The 24,602-nt window shown below is 52.4% G+C and overlaps 1 protein-coding gene across 22 annotated transcripts in view; it reads left to right on the top strand.

Annotated features, from left to right (window-relative positions):
• The window catches only part of LOC105484804 (neurofascin), a 200,724-nt gene that overhangs the window by 150,446 nt on the left and 25,676 nt on the right, over positions 1-24,602 (top strand). For 11 of the 22 annotated variants that reach the window (XM_011746775.3, XM_011746785.3, XM_011746784.3 and 8 more), the window contains 15 exons: positions 1,436-1,579; positions 2,276-2,387; positions 2,754-2,920; positions 3,369-3,516; positions 4,764-4,888; positions 5,772-5,816; positions 7,080-7,181; positions 7,475-7,672; positions 8,480-8,550; positions 9,909-10,131; positions 12,141-12,256; positions 14,051-14,255; positions 15,567-15,689; positions 16,787-16,960; positions 19,401-19,415. In XM_011746775.3, coding sequence (XP_011745077.2) covers positions 1,436-1,579; positions 2,276-2,387; positions 2,754-2,920; positions 3,369-3,516; positions 4,764-4,888; positions 5,772-5,816; positions 7,080-7,181; positions 7,475-7,672; positions 8,480-8,550; positions 9,909-10,131; positions 12,141-12,256; positions 14,051-14,255; positions 15,567-15,689; positions 16,787-16,960; positions 19,401-19,415 — 1,968 coding nt within the window. Of the gene's footprint in view, positions 1-1,435; positions 1,580-2,275; positions 2,388-2,753; positions 2,921-3,368; positions 3,517-4,763; positions 5,321-5,771; positions 5,817-7,079; positions 7,182-7,474; positions 7,673-8,479; positions 8,551-9,908; positions 10,132-12,140; positions 12,257-14,050; positions 14,256-15,566; positions 15,690-16,786; positions 16,961-19,400; positions 19,416-24,602 lie in introns of those variants that run through there. The other 11 variants (XM_011746777.3, XM_011746782.3, XM_011746794.2 and 8 more) reach the window with 7 other exon arrangements.

Genomic DNA, 24,602 nt, shown 5'->3' on the forward strand with positions numbered 1-24,602 from the left:
GATATGAACACTGCCTGCCTTCTGCAGTTCTCTCCATCTTAATAGGACTTTGGGGGTAAGGCAGGCAATTGTGCTAAACTTTATAGCACCATTCAATAAAGGCAGCCCAGGACTTGCAACTGAGCCTCAGCCCTGGAAAGGTCACCTGTCACTCTCCCCAGGGAACATGTAAGGGGAGTGACTGGGAGGAAAATTGGTTGCACGAGAATTTGCCAGGCAAGGAGATGTACAAGTTGCTGGCACTGCCTTCCTTGGCCCCTTTTCACTGACTGGTGACCCCGGCATGGATGATAAGAATGTTAACCTTGTCTTCCTTTCCCATCTGCTGATTCCCCAGTTCTGGGCTCAGACTGGCTATCTGTGGAGTGGCGCCTGCAGGGCGACTCCTGCATCCTCCGCTGACTTCCCCTGCAGGTCTGAGTGATCTTGAATGCGTTTTGTAAGCTAAGTCATCAGCTTCCTAGTCCAGAAATCTTAGGAAGAAAGTCACTTTCTAGTGGTTAAAGATGAGAAAAGTGGCAATTCTTTGGTTTTACACCTCATCGTTGTTCTCTTATCTTAGCCTTCCTTAGAGTAGGGGAAAGTAGAAGTGATTCTTCCCATCTTACAGATGAAGGAAATGAGGCCCGGAAAGGTTTGTTGATTTACCCCAGATCCCAGAGTGAAGTGTGGGCAGAACAAAGACCCTAGCCCTCTCCAGCCTCTGCTCTCTGCATCCCAAGCCAGCAGTACTAGAACTGTGGGCAAGAATATCCTCTCTCAGTTTAGGACACATTTTTGGGGAGGAGCTGTGAGCTTAGGCAAATATAAGGACTCACGCCATTTTCAAGAGGCTTTGGCTTATGGGTTTAACTTTGTGAATGTTTGGAGCATGCTCTCTTTAGAGGATGGGAAGGTGGTAGGTTCTGTCTATTGTATATTGCTTTGTCCTTTTCAAAACACATTTAAATATATGCACACTTGATTCAAATGGTAATAACAGTATGTGTTAGACCTTCTGTTCATCACTTTGTACATGCATAAAATCTCAGGTTATCTTCACAAAAACCCCAAGAGGTGATCTGTTATTCCCATTCTGCAGACAAGGAAACTGAAGCTCACAGAGATTGAGCGATGCTGGTAGTAAGTGATGTGGTTAGAACCCAAACTGCTTTCTGTTTCCAAAGCTAATGCTTTCAACCACACCTGCCCAATGGGTATGTAGGTTGAACAAGAATTCATATTCCATACTCTAGACTAGATTAGAAATAAACCCCACAGGTTCAGAGAAGGGCTGAAGGTCACACACAGCCCAGCAGTGGCGAGGCCAGAAGCCCTGTCATCTGGTGCTCCCCACAGTACCCCAGTTGTTCCTGGGAGCCCTGGCCAGAGCCCCAAGTGCCCTTCACCCTGCCCTTCCTATCTCTCATGAGGAACATCTCTTTCTTGTCTGTAGCGGCACCACCGAACCCAAACCGTGAGGTGGCCGGAGACACCATCATCTTCCGGGACACCCAGATCAGCAGCAGGGCCGTGTACCAGTGCAACACCTCCAACGAGCATGGCTACCTGCTGGCCAACGCCTTTGTCAGTGTGCTGGGTGAGTGTGCCCTTCGCAGCCTGTCTCCCCCTCCTCCCCACTACTGTGCAGTCTCCCCCGGGCTTGGTTATGTCATGGGGCACACTTCCTTCTCCGGGGATTGGCCAAGCTGGGTGAGGTAAGAAGATGGTGGAGAGTGGAAACATGGAGACGGGAAAAATTTTGTAAGAGGGATGGAGTACTTAAAATTCACAAAGCTGGATAAGCAGACAGTTAATTCCATCAGAGCAGTCAATCTTAGTCTTCTGCCTCCCCTGATGAGATAGAGTGGGACTGTCCCATCTCCTTGCTGTATCCATGTCGACTTCCCCTGGGTTTGCAGCTGGATCTCACGGTGGGAAATGGTTCCGAGTACATTTGCTGCACCCCTTGGGCAGGGAGAGGGTGGTGGGAGGGGTAGCTAGGAAATGCCTTAGGGCTGTGGTGGGGCAGCTACATAACCTGCTGGATAATTTGGGGAGACCCTTTGCAAAAGCTGGATTTCAATGTAGGGTAGGTTGAGGGCACTGGAAGGAGTAAGCTTCTCCTTCCCCACCTCATCCCTAGGGGCTTCCTGAAGGAGGGAAGTGTGATAGGGGAAGGTGCCTCAGTGCTTGGGAAGCTGCTGTAAGTAGAAGGCATGCAGAGGTGAGACTGAGGGGGAAGAAATGGAAGAGTTAGACTCAGTACTCGAGATCGGTTGTCTGGGAATTTCAGATGTGCCGCCTCGGATGCTGTCGCCTCGGAACCAGCTCATTCGAGTGATTCTTTACAACCGGACGCGGCTGGACTGCCCCTTCTTTGGGTCTCCCATCCCCACTCTGCGATGGTAAGTTCCAGGAGATCAGGCCTTCCACAGCAGGAGTCACTTGTCTCATCTTCTCCTTCCCATCTGGCCCATAGTAGGTGTTCAGCAAGACCTAGGAATCTTAAAGAGTCAAAGCTGGGAGGAAGTTGGCAGATCATCTGGATCAACCCCCTCATTGTACAGAATGGGAAACCGAGATCTAGAGAGGGATGGAGGCTTGCCAGGGCCACCTGGTGGTTAGAGGCAGACCCTCTGAGGCTCAGGGCTCCAGACTCCTAGCATGGGGCTCCTTCCACAGCCCCCACGGTCTCTCTTGATTGGCTGCTGCCCCTGCCCTTGGGCTGGTCCTGTCTCAGGATGCTGTGTGTTCTGCTGCTCTGTTGTGAGGTTTAAGAATGGGCAAGGAAGCAACCTGGATGGTGGCAACTACCATGTTTATGAGAATGGCAGTCTGGAAATTAAGATGATCCGCAAAGAGGACCAAGGCATCTACACCTGTGTCGCCACCAACATCCTGGGCAAAGCTGAAAACCAAGTCCGCCTGGAGGTCAAAGGTAAAGGAGAGGGTTCGCCAGTGGGAGTTTGGAAACGGGCGAGGAGGCCCTGCTCGCAGTCATCCACATGCAATATTCACGTTGAAAATGCACCACACCTATCTTTAACTTGGAATGGGCTCCCCAGTGTGCACCTGTGGAGTCCATTTAGGATCCATGTGGTCCAAAGAGAATTAGGGAAGGGAAACCTTCTGCTCACACCAACTCCCCACTACCACCCCAGAAATTATATCATATATTCCTGAGCCAGATGGAGAGGATTTGGGGCATTACCTGCTTTTGGGATTACCCACCCAGAACTCTGCTCCATTCATACCACAGCATACTGTTTGTGCCCCGCTCCATAGTTGGCCCGAGGCCTCGAGGGCAGGCATATGCCACTGTGTGGCCGCATGGGGATGCTGGGCAGAGAACAGGCCAGTGGCGAGTGCTCTGGGCTTCTCCACAGACCCCACCAGGATCTACCGGATGCCTGAGGACCAGGTGGCCAAAAGGGGCACCACGGTGCAGCTGGAGTGTCGGGTGAAGCATGACCCCTCCCTGAAACTCACCGTCTCCTGGCTGAAGGATGACGAGCCGCTCTATATTGGAAACAGGTTTCTCTTCCTCCCTTCCCGCTTCCTAGTGCTAGTCTGAGGCACATTTTCTTTTTCTTGCTGTTGGTGACACATGGAAGAACACAGGGACAGGGAACCCGTGTCATGCATGTCACCAAGGAGCTACTGCAGAGGGGGTGATGGCCTTGGCGACTCCCCCACTTCAGGGGAGACCCCCTCCCCAACCCTGCACAACCTCCCTCTCTCCCACCAGCTCCCTGCTTCTCTCTCCTACACCTCCTCTCTCTCCCTTTTTTCAATCTCTTCACTTCTCTCCCTCTCTCCCCTCACTCCTCCTCTTTTCCCTTTCCTTTTTGTCTTCTCTTTTGCTCCTCCTCTGCATCCCAGGCTCCAGCCTTTCAGCCCTATTTGCAGTACCCCTAACCTTCAGCAGAGGGCAGGGTTGATCTGAGCCAGCTCTCAGTTCTCAGACTGAAGCTGGAATGCTTTTACTACACCCATGCCTGCCCCTCTCCTCAGATCCTGATTTCACTGGTGTAGGGTAGGACTTAGGACACTGGCGGTGTTTAAAAGTCCCCCTGGGGGTTCCAGTGTGCATCAGGGTTGAGAACCGCTGTTCCAAGCCTCCCTCCCCAGGGCTCACTTTGCTTTACCTTCTTCCATCTCGGGGGAGCAAAGTTGTGCAGGGCCCTGCAGTTGGACATGGTACCAGTGGTTTCTAGCCATCATTTGACTCTTTGCAGAGGGTGTCCCCCTCTGCAAACCTTCTGGCACTCGGTGCTGACAGCTCTACAGCCCCATCCTGCTCTGCGGCCTCCCCTCTCTATGGGAGACAGTTCCGAGGAGCCAGGGGTCAGGCTGGCCTGAGCCTGGGTGCAGAGGAGACAACTCTGAGCTGAAGACAGATAAAGCTATAAGTATGAGAAGAGAAGGAATACCAACCTGCCTTTGGGGTCATGGGCCTCATGGTGCCCTAACCTGGGAGGGGGGCACAGCACAGTAAAGGCACAGGGGCAGGCACACGTATGGCATTGGAAGGTGAAAAACGTGATTCACGGCCACTTGAGCTCCACTCACTCTCTGTTCCCCTCCATTAAGTATGATGAATGCTCCAGGTGACCGTGAAGACCTGGCCTCTGTCAAAGCATTGAGAGGGAGCCTCATATCCCCCAGAAGGAACTTCCCTTGCCCTCCTGACTCGAGAGCCCCCTCTGGGGAGAAAGCAGTGGGCAGCCCTGAGCACTCCCCTAACCTCTCCTCCGAACCCTTCTTTGGTACCTTTGTAGGATGAAGAAGGAAGATGACTCCCTGACCATCTTTGGTGTGGCAGAGCGGGACCAGGGCAGTTACACGTGTGTTGCCAGCACCGAGCTAGACCAAGACCTGGCCAAGGCCTACCTCACTGTGCTAGGTAACTGCCGCTGCTCACCCTGGCACTGACCAGCCCCACCCCCTCCCCAGCAGCCAGAGAGGCAGTGGCCCAGGACAGTTCTGAGGGCAATGCCTGCAGTCAAGTGGGCAGGTCAGGCGTGGTGATCTCTTCTTGCCTTTTGATGTCAGGGTTAGGGAGCTGCCAGTTTCAGAACAAGCTGTGCAGGACAGGTTACCTCCTGAGTGGAGTGTGACTTCTCCACGTCTCAACTGAAAGGGACCTGAGTGATACGGAGAAAGTGGAGAAGGGTTTCTTGTTGTGATCATTGTACCTTCCTTACAGCTAACTCCACCACTAAGTCAATTAAAACAATCCATCCTTAAAGCAAGACTGAGTTTGTGTTTGTGCTTCCAATGACCTCCGCCAGCCTTCCTTTCCCTCCCGCCCCATTCCTGGGTTTTGGTGGCATTTCATCGTGTGCTATGCACTGAGCAAGATGATGCCGTGTCTTCCTGGCCTGCACCCAGGCTGGACTGTAAATACTAAGCTAACCCAAACCAAGAGGAAGGAGGCCCCTCCCTTCCAGGGAAGCAGGTCCTCTGTCACCTCTGCCTCCCTGTGGGTGCCCTACTGCCACTAGCGTTGGTGCAGTGGAGAGGCGCAGTTGCAGGGAGCGTGGGCCCAGGCACGAGAGTCACATTGGGATGGGAAGGAAACAGAGGTGCAGCCCCCAGATGTGGAGGAAACACAGATGGCCTCTATAAGGGTAGGGGATTCCCCATGGAAGGACGGGGAAAGCCCTGCCTAGAACACCTCAGCCCAGGGGCAGCTGTCTAAGCCTCAGCTGCCTACCCCCATCCTTCTAGAACACCTTTAACCCTGGATAACCTGCTAACCTGGATAACCCGTCTTACCTTTGCAGCTGATCAGGCCACTCCAACTAACCGTTTGGCTGCCCTGCCCAAAGGTAATTCCCACTAATCACAGTCCCCTGCCAGTGCCCTCTCTTGGCACCCCGGGTGTGGAATCTAGGAGAAGGAAGCTGCTTTGGGAAAGGGTGACAGTGTATAGGTTTGTGGGCAGCACTCCTGGCTACATGGGACCTCCTTTCAGTTGCCCACATCCACCTCCCCAAGCCCAGGGCACAGCCCTATGCTGGGCTTCCTGCTCCCTACAGGGTGAGCTCGGAAGTTCTCGGCTGCTGTTTCACCCCATCCCTTGCCTCTAGCCACACTCACTGCTCCCTCAGGGTGGCCTGTCCTCCCAGCAGTCTTTCAGGTCCTGTTTGCAGGGAATGCGAAAGCCTGCTCCCTTCACATCACCTGGAAACTCGTTGTTCAGCCTCCCTGCATCTGCTGCTTTCTATCCATTTATAATCTACGCACACATGCCACACACACACGAACATGGGCCTGTGGGACTTGCCTTCCAGGTCCTTATAGTGACCATCTGAAAGATAGAAATCTGGTTCAGGGAGTCAAGATGGAGAGAAAATCTTGCCTACCCCTACCACTCAGTCACCGGATGTCTTTATCCCAGGCCAGGATGGCACTTAAACCCACTAAAGCAGTCCCAGTGAGATTCGTGCCCCCAAAAAGGTGCTGCCCTCACCCCTGTTTGCAAACCTGCTGGGCCCCTCTGTCCTGCTGTCCATCAGGGAAATTCTGAGACCAAGTCTCCATCTCCTCCCTGGTCTGGTCCCCTCTCTTTGTTGCCCCCACTCCTCTAACCCATCTGCCCTGTTCAGCAGGCTAAGCCCTCTCCTGGGCTCCCATCTACTCAGAGCGTTGGCACACAGAGTAGAGGCCAATTATTGTGAGAAAATGGGACAGAATCCCACACTCCCTCATCAGCCTTCCTAAGTGCTGTGAGCGTGGGTCTGATGATGGGTGGCATTCCTGAATGCTTGCACTCTCAGAAGATCCACCGAGACGGGATGGCATTGGTCCCAGTTCTCTCTGTGCCCTGCATAATCCCCTTTATTCCTTGTTCCACACCCATTGATATTCTTCTTGGGGAGCTGGGATTTCAGGAGTCTCCTCTTTGTTTTTCCTTGGGCCCCTGTGGGAAGGGAGTGGTCCCTGTGTTCACCCCTCAGGGCAGGCTGGGGTTGGATCCGGCTGGTAGCGTAGACCTAAACTCATCAGGGAGCTGTCCAGGGCTAGGGCCGTCACAAGGGTGGACCCGCTCTAACTCAGGAGCCCTGTGTGGTGTCTTCTTCTGCCACCAGGACGGCCAGACCGGCCCCGGGACTTGGAGCTGACCGACCTGGCCGAGAGGAGCGTGCGGCTGACCTGGATCCCTGGGGACGATAACAACAGCCCCATCACAGGTAGCTCAGGGGCCCTGTGCTCCAAAGCTGGAAAAGAGGGATGGTAACACCCTTAAACCGAAGGCCTTTCCTGGTTTCCAGTCCCACTTCTGCCTTACTTGATGTGTGCCCTGGGCTATCCTCAGAATGTACAGAGGCCTTGGTGTCTCTTCCTGAGCCTTGGGAAGAATTCTCCCTGTGCCTTTGTGCGAGAGAGATTATAAAGATCAACGGAAGCCAAGGAGGAAGTGCTTTTAAAGAAGACCACTCCTAACTGAGCTCCCGAAACAGCTCTGTTTTCCTTGCCCACTCAGACTACGTTGTCCAGTTTGAAGAAGACCAGTTCCAACCCGGGGTCTGGCATGACCATTCCAAGTACCCTGGCAGCGTTAACTCAGCCATCCTCCGGCTGTCCCCGTATGTCAACTACCAGTTCCGTGTCATTGCCGTCAACGAGGTTGGGAGCAGCCACCCCAGCCTCCCGTCCGAGCGCTACCGAACCAGTGGAGCACGTGAGTACCCCAGGGCTGCCAGAGGAGGCTCCAAAACTCTGCACCCCAAACTCACACTGAGTTCCCCCCATCCCCAGCCATGTGAGCTTAGGTTACTTCTCCAAGGCCTGGCCTCCTCATCTGTAAAGCAGAGAGTACTAACACCTACATCACAGAGCTGTTGTGAACATGTGAGAATGTGTTTCAGGTACTTACCATGATGCCTGGCATGTAGTAAGCACATGATAAATGCTAACTTCCAGTTTTATTATTAGTAATTCTTGATTATCTGCTTTAAAGGGGAGAGCTATGGCAAAGAGGTACAGCAGAAATACATAATTCAGTGTGAGAAATATATAAATTGGTATTACATCAGATTTCTTTTCCTAACACTCTTGGGTAGTATTTGGATTTCTGAAATCACACCAGCTCATAGGGGGTGGAGATGCTGCCCCCCAAAAAAATGTTAAATGCCAGGGATAAGCCAGTCTGGTATGAAACACATTTAGTGGATAATCCACAAAGGAGCTAATCCACACTGAGTTGGCTTACTGACCACCCACAGTGTGGAAAGCCTTATGATAAATGCTGTCTGGTAGAGGATTAAAATTCACAAGAAATTAGCCCTGCTCTGGGAGTTTAAATCTCAGCTCAGAAGGCACATCATGCACAGAGTAAGTTCATTTACACACTAGACCCAGCGTGTACATAGATGCTGAAGAAACTCGGAGCGTAGAACAGACCCATCAGGTGGGACGGAGGAAGGTTCCTTACCTTGCCCTGGTAAGGCACAAATTGGACTTGAACCTGTGTCCGTTTGGGTTCCAGCCCCCGAGTCCAATCCTGGTGACGTGAAGGGAGAGGGGACCAGAAAGAACAACATGGAGATCACGTGGACGGTAAGAGGCCCTCCCAGCCCCGATGGAGCAGCTCCCCTTGCCGCAGGCACCAGGAGCCCCTCTGCCTTGATGCCCCAACACTACGAGGCCACGATGCGGTTCAGACTCTCTGGCTGGTCTTGGTGGCCATTCTTCTTTGAGAAACCAAACTCCTCTCTGAGTTGGGCATCTAGAAACCAAACAGGACAAATGTCTAAGCATAAGATTTCAGAGAGGAGACGAGAGCAGAGGGGACCAGGGTCCACCAACTGCCAGTCTAGCCAAACGCCTAGAGGATGCAGCAAAATCAAGCGGACTTCTCTTGAAGGAGGAGGGACTGGGGTTAGACTTTAGAAAACATCTAAGCACAACACCAAACCAAGTTTTGGTGTGTTCTAGGGCCCTTTCACTGGAGATTTGTGGGAGCTGGGGAGAGACCAACATCTGAGATGTGTCCAGTACAGGCTTTCTTTTGGTCAGAGAATGGAGTAGGTCATTCCAAAGACTCCCTCAGGTCTTATAAAATCCCATCTTTATGCCGGCTCACTGACTACATTTTCCAAACCGAAGTTGGAGTACGTGGTCTCAAAACGACTTTTTTTCCCAAACCACTTCCCAGTCTGAGAATGCAAACACAGCCACTGAAATATTAACATTTCTGAACTTCTGCCACAAGTAATGGAAACAGGGAGATGCAGTGTTTGGGATCATGACCTTCCCTGTCTTTCTGAAGGCTGCTCCCACGGCAGCCTTGGCCAAACAGGGCAACAGCAGCTGGACTGAGCCCAGATGCAGGACCCTGGTCTATGGCTCTGTATAGCAGGCTCCCAAGGGACTGACTCCTGGGACAGGCCCTTAGAAAATAAAGAGCAGAATCACACTCATGCTTAAAGAACTCTGACCTCTTGGGAAGGACAGGACAGACACACACAAATTTGGTAGAACTAAAATCCATTCTGGAATTTTGAGTTCATTAGCAGGAGCCATGCTGTGGTTAATCACAACTCATTTCCTCTGACTTTGGAGAAGTTTACCTTATTGTCTATATTTTGATTTATTGTTGCTCCTGTCACAGGAAGGTGTTTTGTTGAAAATAAAACCTTTGCACCTGCAAATGTGGGTGGCTCTCAGAGTCAGAGTAACTGGGTCTCAGGCGAAGCCTTTGTCACAGAAAATCTGCATGCTGCTGGGTTCACAGGACCTTTGCCTTTTGGGGGACTCACTGGGGTGGGGGATGTGGTCTCCCCTACCCTGCAAGGGGGCAGGCCAGGGTTGGGCATATCTGGAAGGGATGCCTGGCACAGCAAGAGAGGACAAGCTGTGGGTGGATCTGGGCCCCTCTCCGGCAGCCTCCCCAGCCTGTCTGTCCCTCTGCCCAGCCCATGAATGCCACCTCGGCCTTTGGCCCCAACCTACGCTACATTGTCAAGTGGAGGCGGAGAGAGACTCGAGAGGCCTGGAACAACGTCACAGTGTGGGGCTCTCGCTACGTGGTGGGGCAGACCCCAGTCTACGTACCTTATGAGATCCGAGTCCAGGCTGAAAATGACTTCGGGAAGGGTCCGGAGCCAGAATCTGTCATCGGTTACTCCGGAGAAGATTGTGAGTAGTCTCCTCCCCATCCCCCTGCCAGGACCCTTGTGGCTAGGTCGCACGAGGCCATGCTGACAGGCCAAGAAACCTGGGGTGGGTATGGGAAGACAGCCAGTTCTCAGGAAGGAGAAATGTCCTGTAGTGACCTAGAGCAGACAGGCACCCAGTCATGTCAGGCGTGGAAATATCATCATCCGAACATAGTTGGAATTACTGAATGTCATCACCCAGTCCAGAGCTGTCATTTCACAGATGTGAAAACTGAGGCCCAGAAAATGGAAAACCCTCAGCAGTGTTCCATAGTCGTCAACGTCTGTCTTGAGAACAGAGCTCAGGTCTTCCAATCCCCTGGCAGTGTGCCTTACTGCTGAGCCATGCTAGTACCAAGAAAAACGTCAAGACTACCCATCCTAAAGAGGTATGATTAGACACCTCCACAGGAAGCAGGGCAGCAGGCCAGAGGTTCCCCCAGGGAAGGCTTGAGGGATTGGGAGGCCTCCTCAGCACCAGACAGGAGCGCCCCAACCAGCCCCTGCTGGTGCTCCCGCTGCGGCTCCCAGCCCTGGGAACTGAGCACAGAAAGAGAAGGTCTTTGGGGGCTGGCCTCTGGTAAAACAACAAGATTCTGGTCATATACAGGGACATATATGCCTGGCTTCCCAGACAATGGTGGCCTCGCTGTCCCCAGCACATCAGTCCCGTAGGCTGCTAAACAAAGCAGGGATGTCAGGGAGTCCCCTCCTGGCTGAGGGCCTTTGCGCCCTGTTGGGTCTGGGTCTGATGGAAGAAGAGATCATGTAGGTGGATGGAGTGGGCAGAAGGAAGGGAGGAGGGACAGTCTTGGGTGGGGGGAATTTAGAAGGAGCCGTCAAGAGTAGGGCCCGTGGCGTTCCTAACAGTGAGATGGAAGAAGGCAGGGGTGGGCCCTGGGCCCCACTTTCCCGGAGGTGATTATGGATTGGACTCATAAGGGAGATGAGCAAAGAGGGTCAGCAGGTCCTCTGTCCATCCCACTCCTCACCTCCATGGTGGCGGGCACTTCAGACAGGAGCCCAGTGGTACTACTGGATGGTAAGTGCAGAAAGGGTGGCATCTGGTCATGGATTCCATGGACCAGCCCACAGTTTCCATTGCATTCTCCTACCCTGCGGCCCATGCTCTGATGGATTAGAGGGGACGAGGCAGAGCTGCTTTTGCAGCAGAGTGGAGAAAACAGGGACAAGAATCAGTTATAGGGGAGGGAGAGGGCTTCCCTTTCCAGGGAGTCGCAGGGTCAGAATCACTTCCTGAACTAGATTAGGGCATCTTCAACCTGTGGGTAATGTTTCCTGCCAGGAAACAGATGCACTCTCAGAAGGTACTATTTATCACGTGTGGACAGAGTTAGAGGGAAAATGGCAAGATATGTGATCCACCTTAAAGGCTGGCAGCAGTAGGAAGCCATTATACCTCTCTGAGCCTCCATGGACGGGGATAGATGAGTCCACAGCCTGCAAGGACCACCCTCAGGAGCCATGGCCTTAGGTAGAAGAGTACAAGGCTGTCAACCTGTAGCCCAGGAAAGAGGAACCCAGGGGAATTGGTACCCACCCTTCCTCTCCTCCTGCCCTGGGGCCCTCCTGTTGGCACCTGCTATTGGTTAAACCCATCTGGCAGCCTGAGAACATGGGAGCCCCACTGATAAGGTCCAGCGAGGGCAACCTCCCAGGACACGGAGCAGGGTGAAGAAGGGTGGAGGATGAAATGAAGGGGCAGATGGAAACTACCCAGCACAGGAGGGGGCAAATGACTGCCCTCTAAACATGTAGGCAGAGTCGCTTCCACCTGGACTGCCACCCTTTTGTCCTGAGCCTTCCCCACCACCTTTTCAAGTACTGTCTGATGGAGGAGACATGGCCCCTGCCCTCATGGAATGCTCAGTGTTGAGTGGAGTGCAGGTCCAGGCCAGCAGAGAAAAAGTCAGAAGCAACCCTAGAGTCCTGCCTGTATAACCAACTCTCTGTCCCGACACATTGCAGATCCCAGGGCTGCGCCCACTGAAGTTAAAGTCCGAGTCATGAACAGCACAGCCATCAGCCTTCAGTGGAACCGCGTCTACCCCGACACGGTCCAGGGCCAGCTCAGAGAGTACCGAGTGAGGAAGCCAGCTCTGGACTCACCTAACCACCCAGCTCACTAACCAGGGCCAGGGGTAGCAAATGCGGGGCATAAGATATTGGAAAGAAATCCTAGGGATATTTATTGAATCCAAGGTTGACTTAAAAAGATAATGTCTAGAGTTAGATGTTCAAAAATATACCTAGAAAAAAAATTATATACATGATATATTTTATATACACACACATCTGGATTTAAAATTAAAACCCACTAAATTTAAATTTTAAAAGTTGCATATTATATATATTATATATGTATAATATATATATACACACACACACACACAGATGTGTCCAGCAGATATGCTGAGAGATTCTGCTCAGCAGAAAATCACGTGAAAGGCGGTGGGTTGGGGTTGGTGTTGCGTAGCACATTGCGTTTGGAATACATGCATGAGTGGGCAAAAATGTATCTTCAGAGCAGTGTTGAGGCACCGCTGAGCTACACCCCTCCCCTATCCCAATGGCCCCTACTGGGCTCCTTATCTCCTAAGCCACAACTAACAGGCAAAGCCACTGAAAGCGTGCAAATGCCCTCCCTGTTGTCGCAGCCAACTCCAGATAACCCAGTATATGGAATTTCAAGGCCCTTGGCTTCTCCCTGCCTGAGAGCAGTTTCTGCTCAATCGTCCATCCTCTTCAAAAGGGTGAGCTCAGATGGGAAGAAGAGAGAGAGCACCCAGGGTATACACGGCGCTCCCTTCTGAGTAGCACTAATTAAAAGTTGGCTGGAAAGTGAGGGAGGGAGGCAGTAACTGTGATTAATGCAGGTTCTGTGGCCTCAGAGGCCATCAAGAGTTGGCTGATGGACAGTTGGAGGCAGAGCAAGAGAGGCTAGTCTCTTCCTGGGAAATGAATTTGGCCAGTAGGGGAAAGAAGGTAATGTGATGTGTACACTTGAATGAGCTCTTCCCCACAGTTGACTTGTACCCTTAACCTACTTGCTTAGAGATTTTTCTGGCTAAAGCTCCCCATGGGTCCCCCTCTAAGTCTGGACTCCTTCCTACCTTGCCACGGGCAGCCTGGGAGACACTGGCGTGGCCACCTGACCTATGGCTTCTTACCCACTGCTAATTAAAGACCTCATGTTGCCCAAACTCATTCCACTGTCCCCTCCAACACTACCATCTTCCATAGCTGTCCCTTCCCATCCAAGCTCTGCTACCATGCAGCCTGGCATCCCACTGACTTGGACATGTGACTGTCTCATCCCTAAAGGTCTTTCAACAATATGAAAAGAAATCATTTTACTTCAAAGGATTAAATCAACCTTTCTCATGTTCAGACTTCCGGGGGTAACTTGTTACCTTTCAACTGCTGCCTGCCGTCAATCTAAACCATACTAATCCAATTCAAGGTGATGTGGTCTTTGAGCACAGAGTGGAGCTTTCCATGCCTGGACCCTTGGCTCACTATTTTTGGTTCTGGCACGGACTCCCTGAGCAACCTGGTACCCACCTTGGAAATCAGTCTCATGATGGAGCAGCTCAGATGTAAGTTTGGCCAACTTGCTCTTTCCCCAAAGACGTGGCATGGATCAGAAAATAATTGGAACCAAAACCCTTATTTCTTGTTTAATATAAATTCATGTTCATGAGTGGCTGATGAGTGGGGATTAAAAGGCTGCTTCCTCAGCCTGGATAGGACTGATGAGGTCATTTGGGACTTGGAGGCTGTAGCAAGCAAAGGAAAGACCGGTCACTACCACCACCACTAACAACTAACCCGGCCCTGCCTGCCTGACCCCTCACCAGCCTGCCTCTGTCCCGAAGGCCTACTACTGGAGGGAGAGCAGCTTGCTGAAGAACCTGTGGGTGTCTCAGAAGAGACAGCAAGCCAGCTTCCCTGGTGACCGCCTCCGTGGCGTGGTGTCCCGCCTCTTCCCCTACAGTAACTACAAGCTGGAGATGGTTGTGGTCAATGGGAGAGGTGATGGGCCTCGCAGTGAGACCAAGGAGTTCACCACCCCGGAAGGAGGTAGGTCTGGCCTGCAGCTCTTCAGGGTGGGGCAGGAGAAGGGTGGCACACACCTCGGGCCTGGAGAAACTCCAGCGTGGCTCGGCATGGATGGCACAAGGCGACTTCTTCGAGGCCTCCAGGGGCAGATGACCTGCAAGCTGAGCTTCTACAGCCATTCCCAGAGCACCATCACCAAGGTGACCTGCCCTGCCAGGAGGTTGTATCTCAAGAGAAGACCTGTGAGGTCTGCTGACATAATTCCAGATGGACTATGCAGACTGATCCCCAAGGGCACGGCGGGCGCCTGGGCCGCCCCACCACCTTCCGAGGCAGAAGGCAGCCGGCAGCCGTCCATCCTGACTGCCAGGAGCCATCTGATTTGTTTGCCAGCACCCAAGGCCTTCACGGTTCTCCCCACATGTTCTCAAGAAGCTGTCACTGAGATAGTCAGTGTGTGTGTGCGGTGGCTCTGCAGAGGGATACCCAAGTGTAGCCCCGCCTTCTGCAGGCCCATGGTTTCACAAGGCCCTGGAGTCAAAACCCCTGTTTTTTGTTTCACATAAATTCAAGTTCATGAATTAAGAGATGACTGCAAAGTTCCTGGTTCATTTCCCTGTTCTTGCCAGTCTTCTTTTATCTGCTTTGCATCTGTTTCGTCCTCCTCCATTTCTCCTCCCTCCTCCTTTAATTTTTATTTTCCCCATTTTTCCTCTTCTCTTCCTCCTGTCCTCTGTTCTTCCCTCTTGTTCTCTTTATCCTTGTCTTTCCCTTGCCTTGGTTTGGTTTTCATCATTGGCCTCTCCCTAACACTCCCGCCCTCCCACCTCTTCTGGATGTTCCACCCTGGGTTTCTGTCTCCTTAACCCTGAACCCAACATTCTCAGCTCAGAAGCCTGGGCCTGCTGCCTGGACCCAGTGATGAGAATCCTTGTCTGAGGATAGGGAACTGCAGCCTCTGTACAAAACAGCTGTAAGTGGTTGTCTACCAAGGAATGGTTCTGCCCAATTTAGAGGTGTCTTTGCAGAATCAGAGCCTAATGTGTGCTTAATCCACGGTAGTTGCTAGAAGAAAACCTGATTTACTTCTTCCTCTCTTAAAAAGCAGAGTCTGAGCTATGTTTGTCTTCAGACCTGGAGGAAATGGCATCCTGGATGGGGCAATGGGCTCCAGTCGTCTCATGGTTCTCCCTGGCTTCAGTTTAGCAGTGTCCAGCATGGGGGTTGTCCAGAGGTCAATGCCTTCATACTTGTGCTTTGTTTTTTTTGTGTTTTCCTCATCCTCCCTGCCCCCTCCCCCTCATCTCCCCTGCTCTCTCCTCCTTCCCCAAGTACCCAGTGCCCCCAGGCGTTTCCGAGTCCGGCAGCCTAACCTGGAGACAATCAACCTGGAATGGGATCATCCAGAGCATCCAAATGGGATCATGACTGGATACACTCTCAAATACGTGGCCTGTACGTTCTGCCCTTCCCTTTCTCTTAGATAATCTGGGAACCAGAAACCCCATTCTCACCACTTTTCCTAAGTACTCAAGGTAGATAGCCTGTGGGTGCAGATGGCATTGTGGAGGGATGGAGGAACCAACGAAACAGTTCCCAATAGGATTAGGGGAGGCAGGTGGGACTCAATCCCTGCTCTCCTTGCATAGTTCTGCCTGCAGGGAGCTTCTAGTCTCACTGATGAGACAATGGGAACTCCAATCTAATGAGGGAGACAGCCATGGCCTTTAGGGATCTTTCGTAGTCTCCAACACGTACAGAGTCTAGGAGAGAGAGTTCCTCAGCCTCTGGAGCTTCCACCTGATGGGGTAGACAGTATACTCACAGGAGTCCACAGACAGTCAGGACACCCCTTGACAAGGTGTCATTTATGATAAGGCAGTTGCATGTAGAGCTGCCTGGTGACTGTGGGGTGACCCGAATTGGGAGCCTGGGTTGGAAAGACCCCACCTCAAGAGCTCAGCATCACCATGCAGGGACAGGAGTACCATTACATTTGAAACACGTTAGGCCTTCAAAAGTAGGTAACATACCTCGTTGGGAAACTCAAAGAGCCAAATGATGTGTTGTTAGCAATTTTAATAGCCAACTGTGTGCTTGTATGCTGTTCGGCATTGATCTCTGGACCAGACCCTTTCACCCTTTGAGGTCCATTGAATAGGCATTTTACAAAGGAGACATTAAAAATCAAAAGGCCTAGTGGTGTTGCCCTAGTTCGGTTTGAAAGGAAGAAAGAAAGTGAAGAGTTTTGTCCTTGTTGAAAGGGCTTAAGAATATAAACGGAATCTTTCTGAATCAGCCACATAACTCTTCAGTGAGCTAGAGACAACAGGATCAGTGAAGAAGGATTAACCCTGGGTGTCATCAAAGAGCCCAGAGGGAGTTCTCGCCCAGCGCTCTGCCTTTGAACCAAGCCTTTAAGATCACCAGGCAGGTGCTATCATTTCCCTTTCCAGCAAAGTCAGGAAGGTGTTCTCCCTCCAGCTTGCAGATTATATAACCCATCAATAAACGTTGCTAAAGTTTAATTCCACTTACCTCTGTTTCCCCAGTTAACGGGACCAAAGTAGGAAAGCAGATAGTGGAAAACTTCTCTCCCAATCAGACCAAGTTCACGGTGCAAAGAACGGACCCCGTGTCACGCTACCGCTTTACCCTCAGCGCCAGGACGCAGGTGGGCTCTGGGGAAGCCGTCACGGAGGAGTCACCAGCACCCCCGAATGAAGGTAGGTGCATGGCGGCAGCCCCTGGGGTAAAAGGTCCCGGCTAGTTCAGAGGCCTAGAGAAACACACTGAGGTCTGTAGCTGGCTGCCTGGGATGGAGAGGAAATGGGGCTTGCAAGTCCTCAAGCCCTTGGTAGGTGAGAACCCATCTTAATGTGTGAGAGGTAGGTGCTGGTGTTGGATCTGGAGCCCAGCTGTCCTTGGACCTCTGTGATCACACCTGGGTCCCCACTTGCCCTGACTTGCTGAGTCACTTGACATCTATCATCTTTCCTTCTTGTAGAGGAATAAGGAAGAGAGCATGAGTTGAGAAATGAGAGAAAGCATAATGAACTCCAAAGAACAGTGAGTGTTCACCTCTTGAGGGAGGCAGGAATATGATTGTGAGTGCCCCATGAGGGCTCTGGGGACAACCTTCTTTCTTCGAAGGCACATGGGTTCAAGGAGGTAAGGGAAACCATCATGATGACGCTGCTTACTGGCATCGTGAGTAGACCAGAGAATGTGGTCCCTCCTTGCAGCCTGAATCGGATGCGTTGTCAGGCTGCAGAGAGGAGGAGGAGTTAGGAAACAGCCGTTTGCCAAGCCAGCTTCACAAAGAGCAAATGAGTTCTTCATCTCCTGGGTCCAGGCGTCATCTGGCAGCATTTCATCCCCCACCGGAGCTGCACCTGCCTGAGGACTCCACTAGAGGGGGCTCCAGGCTCACCCGCACATACGCTGGCGTCAGGCGGAATGTGCAGCCTGGGACCTCTGGAGGAGGCAAGGCTGCAAAAACCTCAATGCTGGCTCACCCCTAGGAAAGGCTGGGGACCCCTGTGTGTCTCCAGAGATACAACGGTCAATTCAACAGCCATTTCTTGAGCGCCCACAATGTGAGGTGCCAGACACTGCCACACACAAGGGATATATAAAGGTAATAAGAAGCTCACACCATCTAGAGGGGGAGCCATCTATAAGAATATCTAATTGCATGTCTAAATGAGGGGGCGCAGTGCCTGGGCAGAGTGGGGGATTCAGTCTTCATGGGAAAACTCCAGAGAAGAGGTGATGTGAGTGGGCACCCTGGAATCTGAGAAGTCATTGTGTCTAGTGCTTTCCACAGAAGGGTCAGGTCCTGCCGCCTGGCCCAGGCCCAGACAGGGGTCTCCTGAGTGCCACCCCCACCTGCATTCCAGGAGAGCATCAGTGCTGCCTTCTCTGGGGCTACCAGGCCCGCTGCGTCACCCCGGGCTCCCAGGCAGCTTCACAAGTTGCCCACATCCTTCCCCAGCCCCACCACTCTAGCCAGCACACCAGCACTGAGGCGGGAGAAGAGGGGCCAGGCAGAAGCAGAGAAAGGCTGACAGCCCTCTCTGCATCCCTCTCCGGGCTCAGAAACCAGGAGTGAGTCACACAACCAGCTCTCCCTGCCACTGTGCTCTTCTGCACTCTCCCAAGCCCCTGGGCACTCGGGAAATTTATTAGGGCAAGGGGACTTAGGTTAGTGACTGATGTGTGTCTGTTACCAAAGGCCAGGCCAAGCTGTGATGCACTTTCTTGATTACTCAATTCTGCAAGTAGATAGATAAAGAGAGCCCCTTCTTCCCTCCCTATGTGCACCCCAATACAGAACATCAGATAAACAAAGCCCCATTGTCCAGCCCCAGTAACCACCACAGAGAATGTTCTGCAGCCCCGGGGGGACAAGAGGACAAAGAGAGACTTTGTTCTTAACTTAGGGCTTTGCAGAATATTCAAGAATTTCACTTAGGGCTCTCAGTCCAAACTTGGGTTTCTAACTTCATAAAGTCCAACTGGAAGGGAAGAATTGGAGGGACGGAATACCAGGAGAGGGGCTCCAGGCTCCGTCCCTCAAAGTTCCTGCCTTCCAAGGTTGCGATGGTGTGGAGTGGGTGCAGCTGAACACGCTCCCTCTCTCGTATCCATCCCACTATTCAGCATCTTCCCCTGAAGACAGAAACCATCCTTTTGACTGGAGTTGATTTCCTCCCACACCACCTACTCCTTATCCCCTCAACCCCTGGCATCATGGAGGGTCACCCAGCCTGCTCAAAGGTCATGCCAACCTAGCCAGAGCAGGATATGCTATTGAGGACAGAACTGGGAACATAATCCTCTGAGTGGACTGTCTCTGCAGCCACCTCTTAGATGTCCAGTCCTTGAGTCGAGGTAGAAACAGCGTGTTAGAAAGGTCTCCAAGGCCCAGGTGGAAAGGTTTCTGTAGGAACATGCCTGACTCAGGTGGAGTTGACCGTGAACCCTGAATACCAGTTGGCATCCTCAGGCCAGCAGCCAGCACCTGGCCATGCCGTCTGCATAAGGTTTGGGCTGGAACCTTCTCTGCTTGCTTGTCCTGTGGTTTCACTTGTGCTCTGTTTTCTCTTCCCTTTTCCATCCTTTCTCCCTCTGTCTGGCCATCTTGGGCGCTGTGTTCTGAAGCTACTCCAACCGCAGGTACCGTACCAGCATCGGAGGTAATGGGCATGGCATGGGGCAATGCAGGCGGAGCCCAGCCAGGGTGGACAAGGAGGGAGAGGCTGAGGCTGAAAGCATGCTCCAGACTCACCCTTTCAGTGGCTGGGAAGCCAGATTGTCAAGCGGGATGTGTGTGGAGGATGGGACCAGAGGAGAGCAAGCCCGCTTTCCCCCCTTCCCAAACTATTTGCCCCCTGCTGAGAAAGAGAATGGCTCAGCAGGGGTCCCACACACACCGGCCCTGACCTGCTCTCTGGAGCTGCAGTTTGATTCTGACACTGAGTAGATTACTTCCCGTTAACCACCTGAGCCCTTGCCTGGACTTGACAGCTCAGAGCAGTGTCCCCAGCTGTGGCTCTAGAAGGCGTGCTGCAGCAGGAGCAGGGACAGCTGGCTCCTGGTGGGGCTGCCGTCTCCTGAAAGGGTGAGCGCGGTGTGCATGCCGGCTTTGCATGCTGCATGGGGGCCTGGCACCGGCTCTGCCAGCCACCACGGGCTCTGCTCAGTGAGAACAAGCAAGCACGTCCATGGATAGGGCCAGGTGCTCCAGTTCCTGGAGTCTCAGCAGGCACTGTGGGCTGATTATCTCCTCACCCTTCAGAAACCCAGCGTTTCCAAGTCTTTAGCATTAAGAACAGTCTCCACTCTCGGGGTGTGGGAGGTAGATCTACAGTGGACTGAGGTGCTGGGCAGCTCTGGGCTTAGGACCTGCTAATCAAGTTACTCCTCTCTAGTCCTCATGTCATGGGTTTGAGGGCCATCAAAGGGCTCTTCATCACAGGAGGCCAGTCCCCAGGCTGGAGAAACGAGGCAGGGGACCCCAGGGTTCCTTTCCAGGCCCTCCTCTGAGCCTGAATTACATAGATGGGAAATGGGAACAGGATTCACCCTGGCAGAGCAAAGGCTACGAGCAAGCGCTCACCAGAGCCTCCTTACATGCCAGGCAGTGGAGGGAGAACTGAGGACCGGGCCAGGAATCTGAGGGTTGGCTTATGAAGGGGATGCCACCTTGCCCAATTCGATTTCCTCCTCGCCTTTGCTTATTCATCCGCACCCCCATCCTATGTTGATTCTATTTCTGTTGCACAGCTGCTTCCTTCAGTTTGTGTATGTTTTGTGGTCAGATCTGTGGATGGTGAGCTGCCATCATCCTTCCCTCTCTCCCTCAGTCCTCACAATCACCACCACCCCAGTGCCTCCCCACAAAGTCTGAACACCCCTGTGAAGATGTGAGGCAGAGAGGTGATCCTAAGCCTGGGGACCAGGGTGAGAACCATCCTTGCCACACTGGGGCCTCCCTGACTTCCTGCTTGAAGTTTACATAAGTCTCTCCCATGACGAAGAGGAAACGCAGGGAGGGCATCAGGCGAATCAGCTGCAAGCTCATTGGAGAAGCAGCTCCCCGTCCACCTCCCCCATTCTGGCACCCTAGGACCCAAGGCAGGTGGGCCTGGTGGCAGGCAGTCTGTCTTGTTCAGTGGGCATCTGTGCTGGCCTGTGCTGCCCCTCTACTGAGTGGGTGAGAGGTATCTTTGCAATCACCCTGCTTCCTACTTCCCACTTAGAGAAGATCTACACTCAGGCAGCATGAGCTCATGGTCTCAATCAAATGTTTCCTGGGCTCCGGCTTCCACGTGACATGGCAGTGGAGGCAGATTGCACTTTTTGGGAAATGAGATGTGCTGATAACATCAGCTGTTCTCAGCTTTAAATGCGTAAGAACCTTCTGCACAATGAGCAGGTGCCAAGCAACAAAACTCGGGTTCCATGTTTTTGACGTGGACCTGGCGTCCGGCCCACTGCTGTCTTCCCTCTCGTCCTCTCCAAACCTGGGCACTGTTTCCCCAAACTGCTCTGTTCATCTCTCACCCAGTGAAGATAATCCCTCTCATCCACCTGTATCTGCAGTCTCTTAGGATTGCTGCCCATCTGTCTGACAATCTGTGATTTGGCCGGGGTAGTCAACATGCCATGTGGACATTTTTGGACTAAACCTTCCACCTTGGAATGTCTAGGAAGTGCTGTCCTCTTCTTTGACCCAGCTTAGGTCTGCAGATGTTTGGTGGGCTCTTGATAGGTGCCCTGTTCCGTGGCAGGTTCTGGGACAGAAAGATGAATGACACATGTCATCTCTCCTCAGTGTTCTCCATCTCATGCATGGTGCTCCCTGAAACCCTCCTGGAAAACCCTTGGTTGTGGCCAGGGTGCCTTCCAGTGCGCATTAGGTGACAAACCTGTGAGGTTGATGCTGCTGTCTAGGAGGGGCCTTGTGCTTCCAGCTCTAGCCCACTCAGGATCCCCCCTTAGCTAACAGAGGGTCTCTGCTGCCCCTTCTCCTTGGTCGCCAGGCTGATGGTCTCCACTGAGCACTGGCCAGGATTGCTTCCAAACCTGTAGCTCCTATTGTGGCAGGAAATGACATCTTAGCCCAGTCATATGTCTTCCCAGCCTGGTGCCACTCTGTTGGTAAGCCCTACTTCTTGGTTTTCTTTTGAAAACATCACTCTTCTATTCTCTCCCCAACCTCAGCCCCAGGGGATGAAATAATCTGAATCTCCTTGGACCTGAGCCGTAGAAGGTTTTCCCCATGGAACACTTGCCCCTTCGTTCCACCTGTACTAGCCCCCTGACAGCTCACTGCCTGGCTCTTCTGCACCTTCCCTCAGAGGCTTTTCTTCTTTCCTCCACCCTCCCTAGCTCCCTGGGGGCCCTGTCCTGCCTTGGGACAATAGACACAGCTAATGAGTGGGTCGGAGATGTGCCAGCAGTGACCTCAGCCCGCTGAGGTTGTATCCTCTATGGTAACTTCGATGGTGGGAGCCCTGGGGAGGCTGCCAGAAAGTGACCCCTTTTCTCTGTGACATCTCTTGCTCCCTCTTACTAAGCCTGAGCCAGAGAGGAAGCAGCTAGGTAGCCATCATCAGAGAAAAATGCTTCCTTTCTGCCACACTTGGTGAAGTGGCCATCAGGGGAGGGGACAATGCAGTGTAGGAACATCTTCAGAGCCATCTCTTATCCTTGCCTCTGCCCAGCAGGGCCGGTGAGGAAAATGCTGTCACCTGGGCTCTCTTGACATCCCTGTCCTCCAGCTACTCACTGGAACATCCTGGGGGAATTGTGTGCCCCCAGCTATGGCCGTGTTGGGGTATGAGTGTGTGTGTGTCTCTGTGTGTCTGAGGGCCACGGGGCCACATGAGAGAGTGTAAAGCTTTGGGGAAGATTGACTTAGTTTCTGGGGCCTGGGGAATGTAGCAGCCACTGCACCTGTAGGAAGGGAGCCCAGGCCCCTGCACTACGCAGTGTGATGATTCAGGTGAATCATCACAGTGTGAAGAAAAGGGAGTGTTTGCTTTTTTGTTTTGTTTTTTTGAGGCGGAGTCTTGCTCTGTTGCCCAGGCTAGAGTGCGGTGGTGCGATCTTGGCTCACTGCAACCTCCCCTGAAGGGAGTGTTTTCCAACGATGCCTTTTAGATAGTCATGAGAAGGGCTACCTTGTGAGCATTTGATTTGTCAGAAATTATTAGAAAACATACTATTTATAAAGAACTCCAGCAGGTGCAGCACTTTGGGAGGCTGAGGCCAGAGAATTGCTTGAGCCTGGTAGTTCAAGACCAGCCTGGGTTCCATGACAAAACCCCATTTCTACAAAAAATACACAAATTAGCCAGGCATGGTGGACCTGTAGCTGGACCTATAGTCCCAGCTGCTTGGGAGGCTGAGGTGGGAGGATGACTTGAGCCTGGGAGGTCGAGGCTACAATGAGCCATGATCACACCATTACACTCCAGCCTGGGTAACAGAGCAATATCCTGTCTCAATTAAAAAAAAAAAAAAAATCAGAGCAGTCCTGCCCAAGTAGACCAAATAATTTCTCCAGGTCCATCCCAGCAGCACAGAGCAGCAGGAAGAGCCCATGTGTGTCCATGGCCATGAGAGCTGCAGGGAGCAGGCCTGGGAGAGAACTGACCTTTGCCGCATGGGTCTCTCAGGCTTTCCCATGTATGTGTACACAGTGTGTGTGTGTGTGTGTGCGCGCGCGCACGTGTCGGTGGGTGGGGATAAGTGAATCCCTCATGTTGAGTGTTTATAGTGCTAAGCTTGTATTCCAGGCCTGAGGCCATCCTGGACTGAGCATGGCCCTGAATAAAGAATCTGAGAGGGAGAGTTGCCCCGCCGCTCACCCCTCCCCACACCACCCTGATGTCTGTGGGTTGACCAGGGTTTGGGGAATATAGCATTGTGAGCTTTGAACTTGCCCAGGAACCTCTGGAACATATGGGGCATAGTCAGCTGCCCAGTGTGACTTGGGTGGCCAGCACCCTTGGGGCACAGTAGTACCTCTGATCTTATTAGTAGGGAAGCAGGAGCATTGCCTCCTTCTCCAAAGAAGGACTTGTAATATTGGAGACCCAAGGGAATGAACTGGCTTTTGTTGGGCAGGCTCTGGCTGGGAAGGCTTAGGATCGCTTCACTCTCCCTTTAAAAAGCTCTCTGGCAATTCTTTTTCTGGCATCCCTCCCTGCCCTAGCCCCTTTCTTGGGGATATGATTTTCCTGAGAGATCTGAGGCTGGGTGGGATTCCTTGGGAGTGAGAGTTAGCTGCCTTTGTTTTAAAGTCCCTGCCTACTGCCACATTAGCATCAACTCTAGAAAGTGAGCTGCGGTCAGATCACAGGAGATCGAGTGCAAGGAGGAGAGGTGGCTCTGTCTCTCTCTGCTTGGCCTCATTATTCTCATACTCTCGGCTTTAGCAAAAATTAGATCTGCAGGGAAGGATAGGGCAGCCCTTTCCATGACCTTCTGTATCAGGAAAGAAGACCTGTGAAAAAGTTGTCACATACATAAGCTTAGTCCTCCCAAGCTGACCAATATCCAAGGATCACTTTGGGTGGGAGATGGGTGTCATGAGAGGGTTAGCCCAGATCTGAATGATTCTGTGCCCCATGAAGATGTATGCAGAAAAGAAGTCCAGCATGTGCCTCGCTGTGCCTGGGACGACTCTGTCTACTGTGGGCTGGGAAGGTGGTGCTGCTGAGTGTGGGTCATACTGTCATTCCATTAGCTCCCTCTTCCCATGTTCTCGTGTGAACAGAAAGCACTTGTACCTGCACCCAAATTTCCTAGAGAGAAAGGCATTTATAAGAAGTCACTTTGGATTAGGGTGGT

Source organism: Macaca nemestrina, chromosome 1 (genome assembly GCF_043159975.1).
Source record: "Macaca nemestrina isolate mMacNem1 chromosome 1, mMacNem.hap1, whole genome shotgun sequence".
Lineage (NCBI taxonomy): Eukaryota > Metazoa > Chordata > Mammalia > Primates > Cercopithecidae > Macaca > Macaca nemestrina.